We start from the raw sequence: 21,451 nt of genomic DNA, 5'->3' as shown, positions 1-21,451 counted from the left end.
CTCCATTTTCCCCAAGTTCTATCTTAGATTGAGGACACATGGCATGAGTTAGATTTAATGACTAAGATTTAATTGACTCAAATAAGACCCTAACCATGGTTTACATAATTAATAATTTATTCATAAATATATTAAAGTATTTTCTCTCTCTGCTATTTTACTTTCCTACACAAAAGAATATCTTCTCCTTATTCAGTTTACCCGTTCCTTAAATAGATCCCATTATTAATTGATGATATTTTTCATTTTTTTCCTATTATAATGCGTACGAATTAACAGAGTACATATTCAATTGGTAATTGATTTCTGAAAATCCCTCTTTCAATATTTTTGAATTGATTACACTCTATCTTTCAATTTCTTCTTGAGTTAATATTTTAATTCCATTTTTTTCTATGGACCTTTCTCTTTAAAATTACCTACTGCAGGGATGGTGGCACTTCAATATTTTTATAACCACGTGCCTTAATCATCAGAAAACTATGATTATCTTATTCACCTGTATTTTTATTAAACAAATTACAATTAAGATACAATAATTTTTTTTATCAGAAGCCATTATACCCAGTCATCTTTTGCAAATAAGTACCAGCATATATAGTCCTATTGCTACTGAAAAATACAACTGCTCCACATTTCAAGTGGGTAATAGACAGTCGCTGGATATCCATATTCACTTAGTCCCAAAGGCAGCATCTCGAGTCAAATAATGTAGCAGTAGCTGCTTAGCAAAACAATTTCACTCTAAACATAATGACGGCTCAAAAAATAACAAGCGTCAAGGTCTAAACTTAAACATACTGTCAGTCGATTCGCTAAAACAAAACAACCAAAGCTAATAACAAAAGCTTCAAGATATCTGCAGCCATGATTTTCGGGCGTTGCAAAAAAAATTTACACCAGAAATTGTTTTGGCGCCAAGATGGAGTAAGGAACGGGTAAAGCTGAATAAGGAGAAATATTCTTGTGTAGGAAAGTAAAATAGCAAGAGAGAGAAAATACTTTAATATATTTATGAATAAGTTATTAATTATGTAAACCATGGTTAGGGTTTTATTTGAGTCAATTAAATCTTAGTCATTAAATCTAACCCATGCCATGTGTCCTCAATCTAAGATAGAACTTGGGGAAAATGGAGAGAAGAGAAATGGAGAGGAGCCCAATCCAAAAATTAAGAGGCTAAGTAGGCGTTTGGCCATGAAAATCAAATATTTTTCACTTTATTTGGAATTTTGAAGTTGAAGTTGGAGTTGTGTTTGGATATAGTTTTTGCAAAGAATATTTAGTTGTTTGAATGTATTAAAATTAAAAAAAAAGCGAAAACAAGATTTTAGGTGTTTTTCAGATTTTAAAGTTGTATTTGAAATTTTCATGGCCAAACATTAATTTTCAAATAAAGTGAAATAATTTTTCGGAAAAAAGTGAAAAATCCTCATGGCCAAATGGGTCCTAAAGGTTGAACAGAGTTCTTTTTGCATCACCTTCCCCCCTTTTTCATTCTTTTATTTTCTCGAAATAGAGTGATCTCCAAACTGAAGCATAGTAGTTTCACTTTGATATTACAGTTTCTCAAACTACTGATGGTTTTGTTTGCGATGAGCGTATGAACAGTCTAGACAGAAACCACCCCCCCCCCCTCTTCTTCCCCCGCAACGCCCACTCCCACCCCCAGAGACACTTCATATACAGTTTGGGGTGGGAAGATGAGACCGATTATGATTTCCATCACAAAGAACCATCTAAAGAATGAACTGCTGTCAGAATAGTGCCCTATACAAAACCATAAAGAATTTGTTTGTGCACAAATCTAAACAAAAGGAGTACCTTGGAATAATTTATGTTAAGCGGAAAAAAACGAGAGAGGGAAGCAATTGTGAGGGCTCTAACTTCTTAAAAATTACTCACTGTAGTTTCTTTTCTATGTCACGCATGTAGCAAATGTATCATCCACAATACACGTGTGATTTGATGCTGATCAAACACCTTGGCTTCTTGTCACGACCACAATCAACAACAGAACCAATGATAAAAGGAAAGAAGATCTAATCTTCTCTTCCAAAAGATCATTGAGTTCTGAAGTGGATTTTTCTTTCTTGGTTGGTTCAAATATTTCATTGATTATTTCTCTCAGTAATGATCCAAACGATTGGATCAGCTCAGCGAGCGTTGAAGTTGTGATGCCCATAATCCATTTCACTATCAGGGATCCGATATCTGACTCCCCAGTTGGTCTTTGAGATTCTTCTTCTTTAGCTGCATACAGGAGTAGAAGAACAGTGAAAGCAACAGCTCATTGAAGCACTAAAAACTTAATCATCCAAGAATCAAGGCTAAATTTTGACCAAATAGGTGAAACAATTGGACTCAATGGGGGAAAAAAGAGAAATTATACACTGCTGAACATAAGAATTTCCTATCATTTCTCATGGTGTGCATAAAGGTTATTTGCCTATGTTGATTCTTTAAATGTTGCCATCTCAAATCCAAGCACTCGGACTTGGAAACTTCTTTAATTCTACACCAAACCTAAACTAAGTGGTGCACCTTAAATTGAATGTTACCGTATAAGCATAAAACTCTTCAAGCCTAGAGGAACTACCGAACTAGTAGGAACATTTTTGTGTAGGTTGTATATTTACTGGCAGATCAAGGCGGGATTAGAAACAAGAAGAAGACGAAGTCATTTCGTTTTTCAGTGCAGATCAAAGATGTTGCTCAATTCAGATTCCTTGATAGCTTTAGTGAATAACTTCAACATAGAAGTACAAAAAGTTCCACTTAACGAGGAGTTAATAACATGATCAATATAAACCTGCACATATCAGTGAGCCTTGAAGATTCTGAACTGCCTTGTTTTCCATCATGGCTTCCCAAACAGCTTTATCACAAGCTATGGAGCAAACCAATCTCTGCATGCACATAAAATTCCTTCAGAGACAGATAGATCACTCACATATCTATACACCTGACAAATGAAACTAGACAGCTATTCTGAATGTTTCTAGCAGAGCAATGAAATTAGTCAATACAAACCTGAATTGATGGTTCATTTTGAAGCATATGAAAAGCATCATAAAATCTTGCATATCCAGGGGATTGCAGTAGAGTCGACTGATGGGGATTTGGCATCGGTTCAAGCCAATCCATCTCTTCTCTAGGAGCATAACGCCCACTCATAAAACTGCAGAACAGTATAATCAACATTGATTCAGACATGTAGTTGTTAAGCAAACTCGGAAAAGTGCTCAGAGGCTCTAATTACCAAACTTTCGCGTGTTGAAAATTTGGGATTTGGGAGATCGGAACTCATAGAGGAAATGTAGCACATCTCATATTCTCATATGCAACTGGATTATTAAATTTGTTACACATCATATTTTCATGGAGAAAATATTGTTATCTCAAATTTAAGTTTCTATATTAACACTTTAGTGCTTTCTTCCCCACTCCCAGAACTCCTAGCAACTACTCATACATAAAGTTATGTTCCTCAATAGACATTTGAATAAAAGACCTTGTTTCCCAACAACCCTGTTCATTTATCTCAATTGCTCATCCATTAATATGGAAAAATAAGGGTAAAGATCAAACCTTTTAAAGACGTGAGGAAAGTATGATTTGATAATTCAATCAATCAACCATAAATCAATCTCAAACTCATCAGGTTGCTATGTAGATCATCTATGCCCATTCTACTCTATTCATCAAGATCAATACTTGGGAGTCATAATCTGACTATTTTATGCAACCTACAGTAACCCTTCTCTTCTATTCACGCTTACTTATCCTTGGAAAAATTATCCAATTATCTAAACTGTAAAACAAGAAAATTTCAGTTCACTAACCATAGAACTGTTAGCTTTCTCAATCAAAGATTATACCTTTGGAGTTCAGACAAGGCCTTTTCAACCTCCCAGCTAGAAGGCACAGAACCAAAAGAAGAGTCATAATAAGGAGACCCTTTTGTTCCCTTTTCATCAACCCCATCAAAAGATCCATTATCAAGTGAACCATAATCAATACACCTATTCTTGATCCAAGATTCTTCGAAGGGTGTGTCACAAATTGATGACGAAGAAGGGGAAGACTGGAAATTGGAGTCCCTGGGGGTGCGTGGTGCAGTGAAAGAATTGTTGGAGTGTCCTTGGACTGTAGTTGTATATGGTGGCAACATGGTTCCTCCCCCCATGTTTTTTTACTCTAAAAGCTGCGGATGTTGTCCCTCTCTAGTACTAAGTCAACTCTATATCAGTAGTGATGGTGTGAGCGGAAGGCATCTACACATTTTTCTTTCTTGATAATCATTAAAAAGGTAGCTGTAGTATTCTTGTTGGTGTTGGATAAGATATTTTGAGCAATCCTTTTGAAACAGGTCACTATATTCCGTTTATGTGCCAAAGCAATTTAATTTAACTCTAGAATGATTATCTAGTCACAAATTAAAGTTTTAATTATTATTTTTCCTTTGATTGCAAATACGTAATTGATTAAGAAATGTTTGTTGTTTTAATCTTTCTTTCCCTAATCAGAGGCAGATGCAACATTTCAGTATTTGATTCATCTGAACTCAATATTTTCAATGCGCAACATAAATTTAGGTGTAAAACTTTAATAAAATTACAATAAATAGTAAATCTAAATATATAATGAATCACCACTTAAAATCTAAAAGTTAAACTCACAACGCTTAGATCCTGAATTTGTTTTTGTCTGTCATCATGAAACATTGGTATAAATTATAAATTATTTTAATTCTGGATTTGACCTCTTTATGGATGACATGTAACATAATTTTATCCATTTAAAGTATAAAAATATGTGAATATACATATTAAATGTCTTTTAGAAATGTATCAATTAATCATCGTCAAGAAATAAATATTTATGTAAAAAAAAAATGATACATATTGTATATTATTGACTTAACGTACACGTTTGTGGATAAATTTTCTGTCTAATCGTGATAAAGGTTCTTTAATCTTAGGCCCCGTTTGTCTATAGATACCAAAAAAAAATCTTTTTTTTTTAATTTTGGAGTTGGAGTTGTGTTTGGTCATAATTTTTGAAATTCTAATTTTCGGTGAAATGTAGTTGTAAAAAAGTGAAAAGTAAATTTTTTTTGAAAAACAAGTTTTTTAAGTTTTTGGTATTCCGAAATACAACTTCAAGTTGTATTCGGAATTCTCATGGCCAAACGCTGATTCCGGAAAAAAGTGAAAAAAATTCCGGAATAAAGCGAATAATTCTTGTGGCCAAACGGGGGCTTAGTCTTTCATCTTTTCACACTAAATAGCTAGGATTGTGAGTTATGTGGAGTACTCTCATGAGATGTAAAATTTTACATATGGGTGGCAAGGACTCGAAAGTGATGTATAAAAAGATATAATAATTCACAAAGTAGTTTTTTTCCACTTGAGATATGATATTTCTTTTGGCGATATCATGATTATAAGTTCATTCCATACCGGATCAGGCCGGAATAGGGTTATATACGTTCTCATTATGAGAAGGGGTCATTCGGGCCTATCTAAATAGATACCATGTTTACAGTTTCATTAATTCAAATTTTAAAAATAAAGTATTCCTTTTTAAAGATGATTTATTATCCATAATTCGAACCCAAATTTGAACTTTGATCATAGATGGAGAAGTAGTTCAGATGTACTGCGCCACAAGTATTATGATTTTTGGTATGTTATTTGATATGCATTTTAAATAATTTTATTCGCTACGGTATCGGTATTTATAAAGAAAATACTGAATACCGTATCGAAGTATATATACAATTCACATATATTAATATTGTAATACTAACAAATATATGATTTGTATTAGTACAAAATTAATTGTTTAGACGTTCGAACTTTGACTATTCTATCTTGATTGAAATGTCTTTTTTGTATAATTGATTTATGAAGAGAATTGTATGTACTTTCTTTTGAATATTTTTAAATGCGTGAGACGTTAATACGATATAATTCAGACGTTTATTTAATAGCTGAAGTCATAGTTCTCTACAATACGAGTATATGTACATCGAAGTCGAATAAACTATAATTATCGATTTATCGTACCACAAAATATCGAAACTGAACTTAAAAATAACCAACCATACCAAACTAATTCGGTATGATAATGGTATAATATTACAAGCCAAAAATCAAAATTACTGTACCGAAATTTTAAATACCTTACCATGCCCGCCCTTGTATATTTAGCACACGTGAGCCGGTAGTAACATTTTTAGTAAGCTATTTGACCCGTTTTAGTAAACCAACCCGTTTCCATTCCTCATAAAACATTTTACCAAAAAACCCTCCAAACATTTTCTTCTCCAGGAGAAGAGGAGCAAAATTCCCAGTGAGGGGTTTAACCAAAAACCCTAAACCCCCCTAAATGGCTCGTTCAGCTAGATCCTCTACAACGCGCTTATTCTACACCCTCTGCACCTCCACCACCACCAAAACCTCAACCCCGTCAAACCCTCACCACCCACGCGCCGCCTTACTCGCCGGAAACTTCCATCTCTGCCGCCACTACGCCGCCGCCAGCAATGCAACCGCTAGGGTTAGAGAAGAGAAAGAGGCTGTATGGAGAGAGTCGTTGGAGAAAGTGAGGAATATTGGGATATCAGCACATATTGATTCGGGTAAGACTACATTGACGGAGCGGGTACTGTTTTATACGGGTCGGATCCATGAGATCCATGAAGTTAGAGGTAAAGACGGAGTTGGTGCTAAGATGGATTCTATGGATTTGGAAAGAGAAAAAGGGATTACTATTCAGTCTGCTGCTACTTACTGCACCTGGAAAGACTACCAGGTAAGAAAAATATATTCTTTACTGACCCATTAAATGTTTGTTACTACTCCCTCCATTTCAATTTAAGTGTCTTAGTTTGACTGGGCATGGAGTTTAAGAAATAAAGGGAGACTTTCTTAAATTAAAGATGTGTGTAGTTCTTAAGCTTGCCTTGTAGAATTTTGGAATTGGATAACTTACTAAATATAGAAAGATACAGTCTTTTTGGGATAGACCAAAAAGGAAAGTAAGACATTAAATTGGGATGGAGGGAGTATTTTACTCTCAGCAGTTTTTCTTTTGCAAAATTATTGTTTACATTTGTTTATTTTCTTGTTTGAATGGAGCGAACTAACTAGTTTGGGATTGAGCATTGTTGATTAATAATCTCATTTTATTTTGTTGCTGGGTTTTGAACAAAATCGATTAGAACTGGGAAATTGTTGATTTATTGAAATTGAATCGCCAAGGGCCGGTGGTGCATGGTTCGAAACTTTGTGGATAATGGGCCAATCCCTCTACCTTTCTCCACTTAAATACCATCATTTTGTCTGTGGCAAGGTTCGAACCTGTGCCATGGGCCGTGCCCTTACCAAGTGCTGCGGTCGTACCACTAGACCAAAGCCCCGGGGCAATACATTAGGGTTATTCTTACTGTCATGTAGAGCAATCTGATTGGTCAATGGGATTTCTTAATCTCTTCTTGCTGGTTGGTGTTATTGCCTGCAGATTTTTTTGATAAGGTAAAGTTTTATTAAAAAGCAGTATCAAAATGATACTGCGGAAGTACAAGGAAAATGCAGGGTAGATTACATTAGAAACCTAAGCAGTCTAGCATGTCATCTAAATTCGTCACAACATTTCCATCTTTCCAATAGTGCACGTTGTGCATACAACTATATTTCACGGACTGCAACTGCTTCTTTTTGCCTTTGAAACACCTCTTATTCCTGCAGATTATAAGGAGGTAAAAAGAAAATGCGAAGAAAATTGTTTCCTGTCATTATTTTGTTGGTAGTTAATACAAAGCAATGTGAAGAATATGCTTATAGCATTTGAGGGTTCTGTTGAAGAAAGATTTGTCAAGTCTATTTCCGTTCTATTATTCCCAACAATCAGATATCCGTTTACCTTTCTCCACATTTCAATTAAAGGGTTAATCTTGCTAAAGTACATCCTGAAGCATATTAGATTTCGTTTGGCATTTGTGCTTTAATAGATCATGGAGCAGCCATGGAATAGATGTCAGTTATATGAAAGTTTAATTTTCCAGCCTTTGATTGATCCTTTATTATTTTGTAAAGATAAGAATTTTTGTTTTCTGCTCGATAGGAATTTTTGTTTTCTGCTCGACAAGAATTTGGAATGAAATTGTTATAGCTTTCGTTTCCTTTTTTTTTTTTTTAAAGTTCTTTCATTAGGAAAGATGATCATAATATTGCTTGCAGATTTTTTCTCTTTCTGAGGCAAGCCTATTGTAATAATCCTCGGTCGTTTGGTCATTAGAAAAAATATTGAGGTTCCAGTTCTTTATTTCTGCTTGTTGCAGGTGAACATTATTGACACGCCAGGTCACGTTGATTTCACAATTGAGGTGGAAAGAGCCTTGCGTGTCCTTGATGGTGCCATTCTCGTCCTTTGTAGTGTTGGTGGTGTGCAAAGTCAGTCTATTACTGTTGATAGGCAAATGAGAAGATATGAAGTCCCAAGACTTGCTTTTATTAATAAACTTGATCGGATGGGGGCTGACCCATGGAAAGTTCTTAACCAGGTCAGTTATGTATCATTGAAGGCCTAGTACACTTCTAGAGTTTAATTCAAATTCTTTTTCCTTTTAAATAAGTTAAATAGTGTTTCCCTTTATTTTGCTGCTTTGCTACCAGGCGACACTTTCTCTTGTTGCCTGGTACTACCAAGAAACTGCAAGCAGCCAAGTTCATTGTCATCATACGTGAAGGAACTAAAAAGGAATAATTTTATTTGAGTGTCAAATCATTAGACCTCTAAAAATCAACGAAGATGAGGAAGTTGGTGTGTTCGGGCAGTGTTCATGCTAGGAATCAGCATTCATAGTTCTGCAGTTAACTGGGAGCCTTTATGTCTGTCAATATAGAAAATTGGAAGAGTTAGGTTGGGGTTCAGAAATATTGTCTTTGTTAGAAACATCTGCTACTTGATTCACTGTACCTCACTTCTTGTGTGTTTTGCCTGGATTCTTTGGCAGGGAGCACTTATTATTGTTATGGGACTTTTCTTAAATGCTTTTGCTTATATTCTGCTCCGGATATTGTTATCATTGATATTATCTCTTGCTTTGCCGCTTTCCTCTAGAACTTTGTTATGTGAATTCTCAGTAACAGTCTAGCACTTTGAAACTGTGAATACAATATGTTACAGTCATTCTGTTTCCTTCCCACACAGGCAAGAGCAAAGCTTCGGCACCACAGTGCTGCTGTGCAAGTTCCGATTGGGTTAGAAGATGACTTCAAGGGTCTTATTGATCTCGTGCAGTCAAAAGCTTACTATTTCCATGGTTCCAGTGGGTCCGTGTCTAGCTTAAAGATGTTTGGTTAGTTATGATAGTACATTGCTCTACCTGGCTCGTATTCATTTTTGGCTTTTGCAGTGAGAAGATTGTCACAGAAGATATTCCTGTTAATATGGAAGCAATTGCTTCTGAGAAGCGGCGAGAGCTAATTGAAGCAGTCTCTGAGGTTGATGATAAGCTTGCTGAAGCATTTCTGAACGATGAGCCTATATCACCTGCTGATCTTGAGGTATGTACACAATTACTCAACCTTGTTTACAAGGAAATTATAACCTTGCCGTGGGGTGTTCTCCCATTGTTACTTTGAGAAATCTACATTCTGTTTAAGACACTAGTGTTTCTTTTTCAAGTAGTAGATTTTTATATCTTGTATACCATCGGGATGCAGCGGGTAGCATATAGATACCCAATTTCAATTATTGAGCCAAACTTGCAAACTTAACGTAGTCATTGTAGATTGTGGGACTATAGCAATTGAATGCTTGGTGGGTTTTCAATTGAGCAAGCACAATGAGGGAGATTCGGTGATTATTTGAAAGGACAGCTCCTCTGTTTTTGCATAATGTTCTTTTCTGTGCTCCATGTTATTTGTGTGGGCATAGGATTGGAGTTGATATTCTTTAGTGGTGGACAGATTAATTACCCCAACCAGGTCAATTGGTTGCGAATGCACAACTATATGCTAAACCTATTGATCTTTTAACATGGACTATGACAAAGTGCTTACCCTGCATTATGTCTACTGTTAACACAATAAATATTGCAGTACTTGATATTGGTAAGGTAATGTGCTGTTATGGATCTTTGACTACTGACTTTATCTAGGTAATCTCTATCTCTTGGGACATCCATTCTTCCTTACCCTGTTTCTGTAATTTTCTGTGTGTTCATCAGGCAGCCATAAGGAGAGCGACAATAGCACGGAAGTTTGTTCCTTTTTTTATGGGTAGTGCTTTCAAGAACAAGGTGCTTTTCTTCACTGGTTAACTTAATATGGAATACAAAATTTTGTTCTAAAATTTATATTGGCTATATGTTGGGCTTTTGTTTTACCTGTAAAACACTTGAGTTGCATAAGTTTTACCTGAATTATTATTATTTTTTCCAAGCTGAATGCACGAGGTCTATGGTGTAATTTTTCTTCTAGAAATAACTGAGAAATGACGACTTCCTTTTGTTTAAGTCAAACCTCGCCAATTGAATATTAATATCTATTGGGCTTTTGAAAATTTTTGTTATCTTTCATCAAGGTTAATCATTTGAACCTGGATCAAATTTCTCACAATTGCCCTTTTGTTTAGGTCAACCTTGCCAAATTGAATATTAATATCTATTGGGCTTTTGAAAAACTTTGTTATCTTTCATCAAGGTTAATCATTTGAACCTGGATCAAATTTCTCACAATTGCAGTGTGATCCTTTTAGAGCTGAGAAAAATGGAAGGCAGACGTATTCTGACAATTGGCTGTGACCATGTTTATATTCTTCTCGAGATTGAATCCTTAATGATTACAACTGTGAAGCAATCAGTACTTGGTGTCCATCCTTTTCGTTTTTCACTAAATCTTTTCAATACACACTTGTGTCTGCCTACCTGTTTTGTTGTGAAACTTTATCTCCTTACTCATGGTTTTTTATTCTACTGCTGTATATCTAGGTTCATGCTTGCTTTCTGTTCTCATACTTGACGTGCTAACTTATCCTTTTTTTTTTGCTTGACTATATTTTCTTTGCTGATGCTTGATTTGGCACAATATGCCTGATCCCGTCCTTGTTTTTCAAATGACGTTAAGTGTATAATTCCATTATGCTTCAGTGGTTGCAGTTTTTTATCTATGCTTTCTGTTATTTTGTGCTAAACAGGGAGTTCAAACACTTCTTGATGGCGTTCTCAGTTATTTGCCTTGTCCAGTTGAAGTTAGCAACTATGCTTTGGATCAAACAAAGGATGAGGAGAAGGTTAGTTGATAATATTTTTTGGTTGAGTTCTTATCTTATTCTTTTCTCCATGTACAGGTGGAGTCTAAAGCCTCATTGTGCTCATTTGTTGCTAGGTTACATTAACTGGAAACCCTTCTGGCCCTTTGGTTGCCTTGGCATTTAAATTAGAGGAAGGGCGTTTTGGTCAATTGACCTATTTAAGGTATATAAACTTATTTCTTGTGCAACTGTTTTCTCCGGATGTGCACTTAGCTAGGACCACACATTTTTAACATAATCTTTCATCAAAGAATCTATGAAGGTGTCATCCGGAAGGGCGATTTTATAATCAACGTGAACACGGGAAAGAAGATTAAGGTGATTTCATCTCCCATCTTTCTGATATGGAAGCAGCTCATTTGAACCAACATATCTCGTGTCAGTTTAGCATCTGAATGCAGCCTTTGACCATATGCTGGTTTTAAGAATTTTAAATCAACGTAAATAATTGCTCATGACGATCTCTATAAATCTGAAGTGTATATTTGTGTTGATAGTTCATAGTTTCACCACTTGAATGTTTGGTGTCTACTGGAATGAATATTTTTGGATATTAATAACCGATGTTTGGATTGAGGTGGAATTGTTATTATATAAAAATTAGGATGTTTTCATGGTTGCATTCATGTTTACTAAATTCACAGGTTTATGAAACACCCTGCTTTTTCTTGGTTTTGTTGTCAGTTCATGTGATGTGTACTCTATTCTGAACATGTCTATTCTTATTGAATTTAAATTTTTTTTCTTGTTACAGTCTATTCTGTGAATGTTTTTTCCGCTTTTTGACAAAGAGAATCGTATTTTCGCTATGCTTGTTCACGAATTCGTTCCATTGGTTTTTACTGAAAGTTAATTTGTGCAAAATATTAGTGAACTGCTCGCAATCCAGGTAGCAAGCCACAATTGGGTTAAGATATGGCCTCAGCAAAGGTATTAGGTTAAAAAAGATGTGAACTTGCAAAAATACTTGTGGATCTACATACCCCAAATTTTTTATTGTTAAGTTCTACCCCCAGAATATGAGATCCTTTGGTTTTGGGGCTGGTTGAATGGCTGAGAGTTCAAAGGGAAGTTAGAAGTTAAGATTTGTTAAAGAACTTTTGCAAGGGGAAACTTATTTGAAGAGAACTGTTCTCTACCTTATGATGTAGATACCAACATCGTTTGCTAACCTATGTAGGTCTTTTTTTGATTCACCCACTCAATCGTGGATGTGTGATCCTTTTTTGTGGAATGTGCTCGTCGTTATTGCATTCTATTGGCAAAATTAGTCTAGTTGTTATTCTGCTGTTATGACCCCAGGTTCAACTTATTTTTTTTTTGTAGATTCCTCGTTTGGTGAGAATGCATTCAAATGAGATGGAGGTTTGTCTTCCACACCTTACCCTTTTGACCTTTTGATTAGATACAAATCTGATTATGTTGGGACAGTATGATATTGTGTTACTCTTTAATTGAATGAACCTTGGAGGAATTTTTGAGAGATTTTAGAAGGGAAAAAAGGAATCTTTTCCCTGCATTATCAGTATTTCTAGATTGCCCATCTTTCTTATCTCTGAGGAGCGTATATCAACTCTAATAATAGGATATCCAAGAGGCTCATGCTGGGCAGATAGTTGCTGTGTTTGGTGTAGATTGTGCTTCAGGTAACATCCTAATCTCTAGCCTAAGTTGACTTAATGAGAAAAAGCAGAGATCTTTTCATTGTGATGTATTTTGATGCTTAGTTCTGATCCATTTGCAGGGGATACTTTTACTGACGGATCTGTCAAATACACCATGACTTCTATGAATGTCCCTGAACCAGTGATGTCATTAGCTGTTTCACCGGTTTCTAAAGATTCTGGTGGACAAGTGAGTACCTGTTGTTCTGTTGGATCTACAAGGTGTGCACTCTTTGCTATTGTTCTTTGAGCCTCTTATAATTATTGTCTCTGTTTGGTTGGCAGTTTTCAAAAGCATTGAACCGCTTTCAGAAAGAGGATCCTACATTTCGTGTGGGTTTAGATGCTGAGAGTGGTGAGGTATGTTTTATTTACCCCAGGGGGCTCCATATTTTGAATGTTATGTGAATTATTGATCTTTATGGGGAGAATCCGTGAACATCTCAATGGTTTCCTGAGCAGACAATCATATCTGGCATGGGGGAGCTGCATCTGGACATATATGTTGAGCGCATCCGGAGAGAATATAAGGTTCATCCTTATTTTCAAGGATAGTCACTCTTTGGGTATCATCGTTTGTTTGATTCTTTTCTTACTCTCTCTTTGTTTGTTAAGGTTGAAGCTCAGGTTGGAAAGCCTCGAGTAAACTTCAGGGAAACCATCACTAAGCGAGCAGATTTTGATTATCTACACAAGAAGCAAAGTGGTGGGCAAGGTCAATATGGTAGAGTAATTGGGTAAGTATAGGTGTATATCATTTCGGCTATTACCTTTTGCTATATTTGCTTATCGCGTGCAACTTAAAACTTAAAAAGTGCCTATGAAATAATTACCATTATTAAATGATGGGAAGTGTGAGGCGGAGTGTTGGCCAGTCAAGAACTCTCACGTTCAAAATATGAAAGTTGCAGAAATCAGGATGCTACAATGGATGTGTGGGCATACTAGGAGAGATAAGATTAGAAACGATGATATCTGAGAGAAAGTGGCAGTGACCTCAGTGGAGGACAAGATGCGGGAAGCGAGGGTAAGATGGTTTGGGCATATGAAGGGGAGATGCACGGATGGCCCAGTGAGTAGGGGTGAGAGGTTGGCTATGGACAGTTTCAGGAGAGGTGGAGTAGGGGTAGGTGGAAGAAGTATTGGGGAGTGGTGATTAGACAAGACATGGCGTGCTTTCAGCTTACCGAGGACATGATCTTAGATAGGAGGTTATGGAGGACACAAGTTAGAGTAGAAGGTTAGTAGGTACAGTCAGACCTCTCTATAATGGCTCTCGCATATAACACCTCTCTATATTAGCCAAGTTTTTTCCGGAACCGATTTTTTATGTTATATTTTACTTCTCTATAATAGCATTTCACTTATAACAACAACAACTAACTTTATAACAGTACGCTCTTTGTAAAATTACCCCCCATATAATAGTTTCGAGATTTTGACCAAATATTTTATCCTTTATTTCACTATTTATGACAAAAAAATATCATATGAATATATATATTTTAAATTAAACGATTTTTTTTCGTTATACAAAGTGATTAAGCTTAGAATTTGGCAATTAAAAATGAAAATTAGATTTTATGCATCTTTTTTGCCTGTAACAACGAAATATTATTTCTATAATAGCATTTCACTTATAACAACAACAACTAACTTTATAACAAAGACGCTCTTTGTAAAATTACCCCCCATATAATAGTTTCGAGATTTTGACCAAATATTTTATCCTTTATTTCACTATTTATGACAAAAAAATATCATATGAATATATATATTTTAAATTAAACGATTTTTTTTCGTTATACAAAGTGATTAAGCTTAGAATTTGGCAATTAAAAATGAAAATTAGATTTTATGCATCTTTTTTGCCTGTAACAACGAAATATTATTTAAATGTCAATGCTTTTATATAGGTGTATAACAACAATTCTCTATGACAGCCAAAAAAATTTCGGACCCAACGATGCTGTTATAGAGAGGTTTGACTGTAGTTGAGCATCGTCCTTCCATACTAGTAGTCGTAGTATTACTCTTGTTGTTTCTTGCCCTTCGATTTTTGCTACTATTTGTTGTTTCTTGTTCTTTGATTATCGTATTCCCTTCTGGTTGTTAATGCTCCTCTTTTGTGGTTGTTACTACTCTATCATGCTTTTTGTAGTATGTTGCCATAGTATATTCGTTTCCGTTTTTTTTTTTTTTTTTTTTTTCATACTGCTTTGAATTGCTTGTCCTTATGTTGAGGGTCTACCGGAAACAACCTCTCTACCTCCCAAGGTAGGGATAAGGTCTGCGTACACTCTACCCTCCCCAGACCCCACTTTGTAGGATTTCACTGGGTATGTTGTTGTTGTATTAAATGATGGGCAAGTAGAATAGAGAGAGCTAATGCTAGTAATATGATATCCAACTTTCCTGTACCTTTCTGGCCATCTTTTCCAATCCAAATTCTTACTAATTAGTGCCTGAGAGTTTCCATGAAATGTTTGGTATCATATTTACTCTTTAGTGCTAGATCATGGAGTTAATTAGTTTTGTTTGGTTTGTGACAAAACAGCAGGGAAGCCAAGCTTATCCCTATTCTTTGCTTACACAATGTTGGGCATCAATGTATATTGTCCAATCACCAGATATCCAATTCTGGGCGTCCTATACCGGTTGAGGGAATTAACCATTGTCTCAGATGGTCTTGATCCGCAGCTCATAAGCTAGTTTTTGGAGTTGAGTAAGGCCAAGATCCATGTTCTTCACGTGGAAACAATCTCTGTTCTTTGTTTACCCAATGTTGGGTTCCTGTGTACATAGTCCATGCTCCATATGTCCATCCCTGAGTATGAGTGGGTTTTAGAATCTTCCACATTGGTCGAGAGAATGAATTGTTGTCTCTTATATGATCTTGGGCAATCCTCATGTCAGGAGCCAGGTTCTAGAGTTGAGTTAGGCCCAAGATTTGAAACTGGTAAAATTGTAGCATTAAGGACATGCTGGAGACCTTAAAAATTGTGGACCAAAACCATAAAGCAAAAATTGATTACAAGGATCGTAAAAGATCAATGAACTGGTCAGCTTCTTCTACACATTCCTCTTTACACCAAAAATAAAAGGCTATAATACAGTTCCATTTGATTTTCTGGATGGAAGTAAAACTATCTTTAAAACATCTAATGTTTCTCGCTTTCCACACTGTCCACCATATACAGGGTGGAATTATTCTCCACCACTTCTTTTGACTCTTGCTTCCTCCTCTCCTGATCCAGCAGCTTAGGAAATCTGCTGTATGCTCTGGCATTGTCCACTTAGTTTCTGTGAGGCTAAGTGGATGCTATTGTCCCGAATCTGTGTAGTTACTTTGCAATGTAAGAACAAGTGGCTGTTCGTTTCCTCTGCCTCATTACTATCTGGAATCCTCTCTGTCGTAGAATTTCCTGGGTAAGGCAAGCTCTTCTGACCGCCAGCCATGTAAAACATTTTACTTTGGTTTGGAGCCATACTTTCCTAAACCTGTTCCCAAGGGCCTATACTTACAGCCTGGCTGCTCCATCACTTCCTTTTTGTACAGCCATACACTGAGAATCTGCCATCAATATCCTGTTTCCACCTTATTGTGTCAGGATATGGGGTATTTCCTTTAAATTCACTTACTTGTAGCAGCTCAGCCACTCTCTCCACTTCCCAACAAGTGTCTTATAAAGGAATGTCCCACCCTTGAGGAGACAAGTTGTCAGCCACTGTTGCACCCAAGATCCATTTTCTTTATGGTTGTAATTATGCCTTGCCTCATTTTCTTCTAATAATTTGACGTGAGCCAATTGCAGCCTCCCTGACAGAATACTCTAAATCTTGTAACCTAAACTACGTTAACACCCCGCCCCCCACAAAAAAACAAAAAAAACAAGCGCGCGCGCGCGCACACACACACACACAACAGAGCTCCCCTTCTAGCTTAGATTGTAATCTAGAATGCTTACAGTAGTAGTAGTTCAACATTGACCTCCATTAAATCTGGGCTAAACAAGAGTGTGTTATTTGACTCTAAGATAGTTGGGTTGGGAGCGGGAATTAGCCGATTATATTTTCATTATTCATTTTTGTGGCATTACTAATATTCATGTTTCCGCAATGTGTTGTTTCCCACAGGTATATTGAACCTCTTGAACCAGGGTCAGGCAGTAAGTTTGAATTTGACAACATGCTTGTAGGACAAGCTATACCGTCAAACTATGTCCCTGCAATTGAAAAGGGTTTCAGGGAGGCTGCCAATTCGTAAGTTTTTTTCCCCCTAGTTTCGAATTATGACTTGCCTGGAGATTCTTAGATACATCTGCTGCTTTTTCCTCAAGTCAAGAATCTAGCCGGTACTGTTATTATATAATTGCTTGTGACCTATCAAAGCTTAGTCGACGCATCAGTGGAGACTTGGTCATGACATGCTGTACTAGTTCCCTTTAGGTGTTTTTGATTGACAAAAATCTGGATCTTCCTGTGCACCAGGGGTTCTCTAATTGGTCATCCAGTTGAAAATATCCGTGTTGTTTTGACGGATGGTGCCGCACACAATGTTGATTCAAGTGAACTTGCGTTCAAATTAGCTTCTATTTATGCCTTTAGAAAGGTAACACATTCATCCTACTGATCGATAGACAATTTTCTGTTATGCTTGTTTGTACCTCCAACTTCCCGCCCTTTCTCTCTTTTTTCAGCTTGGTGTGCTTTATCTAAGTTGCCTATGCTTGCAGTGATTTTATGGTTGCTCATGTTTATCACTAATTTCATTGCAAAACAGTGTTATGATGCGGCAAAGCCTATCATTTTAGAACCTGTGATGCTGGTGGATATAAAAGTGCCAACAGAATTTCAGGGCACTGTTACTGGGGATATCAATAAGTGAGTAATATTTTTGAGTTCTTTCTAGGAGTGTGTGTTATTGAGATTTGAGAATGTGGTTTATGCTTTTTAACCACTTCTTTTTCTTGTTCTCTTAATATCACAGGAGGAAAGGTGTCATAATCGGCAATGACCAGGAAGGAGATGACTCTGTAATTACTGCCACTGTATGTCTATCATTCTTTGCTCTTTCAGCTGTATTTAGAATTGATTTCTGGTGCCTGTTGCTGTTAGTATATATATTGCTGCTTATATACTGTTCTCCATCCTCTCTTTCTTTATTCTGTTTGGATGACTTCATGCCGTTATAGAAAAACCACTTCCGAATAGGCGAATACAGCTACAGAAATCAATTGTTCATGCATTTTTTAGGTCCAGAAGTGGCTATTAAAATTGGTAGTAATGCATGTTCTCCTTGCTTGTGTTGGGGCTTCTTGTAGTAGTTTCTGACTTTCTGGGCACAGGTGTCACAAGGCGTGTGTGGCACTTGGTCATCATAGTTTAACTTTATCATTATGATTGACTTCTTTCTTTTTCCCTACTGCCCTATCTGATTTCATTCTAGTTGCTTTTTCTTTAAAAGATTTCTACCTTTTTGCCAGTTCGATGGTGCTACAGTCGAGAAACTTCAGCTGACATGCCTCTGTTTTTTCTTAGACTTTAAGTAATATGCACCGTCAGTGTAAATAATTATACACCATCAGGTCATCTTTACTTGTTGTAAAAGGTTAAATGTCTTATTTTCAAGATCCAAAGCCTACATTTGAGGCTCGTAGATATCCTTTGGAATGACCTGATGGTCTAGCAAGTTGTTTACACTGACGGTATACAAAATTTACACACTTTCTTATGCCTAGCTTGCTCTCTGCTTTACCTCCATGAATACTCTTGCAATTTATGGAACTCCACAATGTTGACCGCTATTTTCTTTGATACAAATGTTTTGGATATGGGAACAATACATATTCAGCTTTAGGGGGATTGTGCATGAGTTATAAGTTGCAGAAAAATTGTGCTTTTTATGGTTGGTTTCTCCTTACTGAATGAAGAAACAAAAGAAATACTAAACTACACTAGGGTCTAGAAATTATGTACACACTCAATTCCCTGTTCATCATTCTCTTTGAAGTCTTAAGTAGGCGTTTGGACGTAAATAATTTAATATTTCCAAATCAATGTTTGTTATACAATTTTGTCCATTATACAACTTCCAAGAGCAATTCATGTCCAAACACAAGTTCAACTTCCAATAACAGATCTGAAGATTGGAGAACCATACCTATGTGTATTCTGGACCATTTGGCTAGAGAGAAACAAGATATGTTTTGAAAATAGAAGAATCATATCTCCAGAATCAAGGATAAATGCCTCCAAAATTTATATTTCTGGAGTTAATGTTGTATGGTGGATAGTCCTAGCAATTATATGGATATTGTAGATTTACTTGGAAGAAAGATGTGACATACTGCATGGCCATCCCCTGCGGGTCTTTTGTATCCATTTAGTATCATCATGGTAATTTAATGATAAACCTTACCTTACTAAAAAGAAAAACTTCCAATACCTTTTTTTTAACTTCAAGCAACTTCAACCAAGTATTGTCCAAACGGGCTAGACTTTCTATTCACATGTTATATTGTCATGGTCAGCTTCCTTGAACAATGGAACATACTTTTTTTAAAAAAAAATTATGGTGGAAAAATCATTTATTTTAGCATTGGAACTCGGTGGATAAAGGGTGTCCGTCCACTCTCGTCAACTTAAATACCAGACTTGGTGCAATAACCAGGTTGCAAATTTGTTACGTGGGCCTACGATGCATCCTGACTTGTAGTGTCTTGGATGTTGAACAAAAGCCCTGGGGCAAATCACAATTTGATGCTGAAAGCAATATTCTTTTACCCAAGTGCCACACCGGAAACAAGTTGGCTATCAGCTAAAATTCAGGTTTAAACCCCTGGTGACATAAAAGGCTTTCGACATTCCAACAATATTTATTATAGCTTTCAAGTATGTGTGACAGTCGTGTAAGAAAGATTTATCATGCATATTTTTTGTGTATCTATCTAATAATTAATACCTTAACAAAACAGTCTCTGAAACTGATTAGTTTCTTGTAAGGAAGAGGCAATAGGTATGAGAAATTGTTTTCATGTAGATGAGTGGAACTTCAAGAGCATGTTACTTGCATGTGATTTTGCTGTTTTGAGACTGAGACACAATAATTGCTAATTTACATGGCTTGTAAGGGACCAAGGAAAACATCATTTTCTTGATTTCTTTCTGCCTTGGAATAGTATGCATTTATTCTGAAAGTATTATGACATGCATTTATTCTGAAAGTATTATGACATGAGTAACTCATTTCTGTCTCCTGAGAGCTGAGGTAATACTATTTGTTTCTCAGGTCCCTCTCAACATGATGTTTGGGTACTCAACATCTCTAAGATCAATGACACAGGTCAGTAATTTCATTTCCATTTCCTCAACAAAGCTCTTTTATCGAAGAAAGGGAGAGAAAAGGATGGGGGTGATTTCAATTTTTTTAGCCTTTGGATTTATTGTAGGGAGTGAAAGGAAGGCAGAAGGAGAGAAAAGTGATGAATAAACGTAATGAACAATATTAAAAAAAAAAATTATGCAAGTGGGTGGAAACCTAAAAAAAGTGAACACGTTCTGATGAAGCTTTTATAATTCTCAGACACAAGGCTTATTATTAGTAGAAAAATGTGTCATTAAGGTGCTAATGTGAAGTTTCAAACATTCTTTCCTTTTCTTTCTATTAAATCAAAAACAAATTTATTCCTCTCCTCTAACTTCGTTTTCTTTTCCTTTTTTCCTAATTATTCGTAAAATGCATAGTGAGAAATTTGTGATACCAACCTCTGTGCTCTCTTTGCTTAGTGAAATTCAGTGACAAATTGATCATTTTTTTTGTTTCACGCAGGGGAAAGGTGAATTTACAATGGAATACAGAGAGCATGCACCAGTTTCAGGTGATGTGCAAACGCAACTGGTTAACACATACAAGGCCAGCAAAGAAAGTTGAAAGGATGGTGTTTTGAAGCTCCTGCACTTGCATCCTGTCCAATTATTTTTATAAATTTTGTCTGCTTGGGTGGGCAATGTTGTGATATCATTAGGACCAGAACTGGTCAGTCAATTTTGATATGCTGAATAAAATAGTAACATTCCATGATGTATACAAATAAGTGCTTATATACATACAAGTTGTGTATCCCCTTGAAAGGATTAAACAGTGCAGTTTGAGAGGTTTATACAACATAGTGAACCGTAAATTTACACGGATTCCTCCATTTTCTCAAAGGAATACCCTTAAAGGTATCAATACCTATTTTTATGGATTCTCAATCTATGTTATGAATAGCTGCCAAGGGTGTAGAAAGAGGAGGTTGTGCTAAATGGGGTTTTTATCCATCGGACCCCCCCTCCCCCCGCGCCCTACCCCACCCCTGTCAATTGTTCTCCTGGTGAAGCAGAGTCTGCTTAGACTTTGGGTTGAAGCAAATGATTGTCAGACACTAATCAGAGGCGAAGTGAGTTCTAGTTGAAGG

General features: G+C 36.2%; 2 protein-coding genes across 3 annotated transcripts; one reads left to right on the top strand and one right to left on the bottom strand.

The window, feature by feature from the left end:
* Window positions 1-1,740: 1,740 nt before the first annotated feature.
* LOC132064108 (uncharacterized) lies at window positions 1,741-4,355 on the bottom strand. Of its 2 annotated transcripts, none has more exons than XM_059456987.1 (4): window positions 3,882-4,355; window positions 3,034-3,154; window positions 2,813-2,909; window positions 1,741-2,253 (listed from the first exon to the last, which is right to left on the bottom strand). In XM_059456987.1, the coding sequence occupies exons 1-4, from the start codon at window positions 4,187-4,189 to the stop codon at window positions 1,976-1,978; spliced, it is 804 nt and encodes a 267-aa protein (XP_059312970.1). In that variant the 5' UTR covers window positions 4,190-4,355; the 3' UTR covers window positions 1,741-1,975. The 2 variants fall into 2 exon arrangements, with proteins under 2 accessions (XP_059312970.1, XP_059312969.1); XM_059456986.1 differs by having other exon boundaries at window positions 3,034-3,181; window positions 3,882-4,349.
* A 1,921-nt stretch (window positions 4,356-6,276) lies between these two features.
* Window positions 6,277-21,188, top strand: LOC132064107 (elongation factor G-2, mitochondrial). The gene is made up of 20 exons (XM_059456985.1): window positions 6,277-6,822; window positions 8,351-8,572; window positions 9,223-9,344; window positions 9,428-9,578; window positions 10,244-10,315; window positions 11,212-11,307; window positions 11,403-11,491; window positions 11,580-11,646; window positions 12,655-12,693; window positions 12,914-12,974; window positions 13,073-13,182; window positions 13,278-13,352; window positions 13,455-13,523; window positions 13,608-13,729; window positions 17,130-17,255; window positions 17,484-17,604; window positions 17,776-17,876; window positions 17,983-18,043; window positions 20,284-20,337; window positions 20,824-21,188. The coding sequence occupies exons 1-20, from the start codon at window positions 6,397-6,399 to the stop codon at window positions 20,923-20,925; spliced, it is 2,286 nt and encodes a 761-aa protein (XP_059312968.1). The 5' UTR covers window positions 6,277-6,396; the 3' UTR covers window positions 20,926-21,188.
* Window positions 21,189-21,451: the final 263 nt, after the last annotated feature.

This window comes from Lycium ferocissimum, chromosome 7, assembly GCF_029784015.1.
Source record: "Lycium ferocissimum isolate CSIRO_LF1 chromosome 7, AGI_CSIRO_Lferr_CH_V1, whole genome shotgun sequence".
Lineage (NCBI taxonomy): Eukaryota > Viridiplantae > Streptophyta > Magnoliopsida > Solanales > Solanaceae > Lycium > Lycium ferocissimum.
The sequence above is the reverse complement of the archived record's forward strand: the minus strand, read 5'-3'. Positions and strand labels throughout refer to the sequence as shown.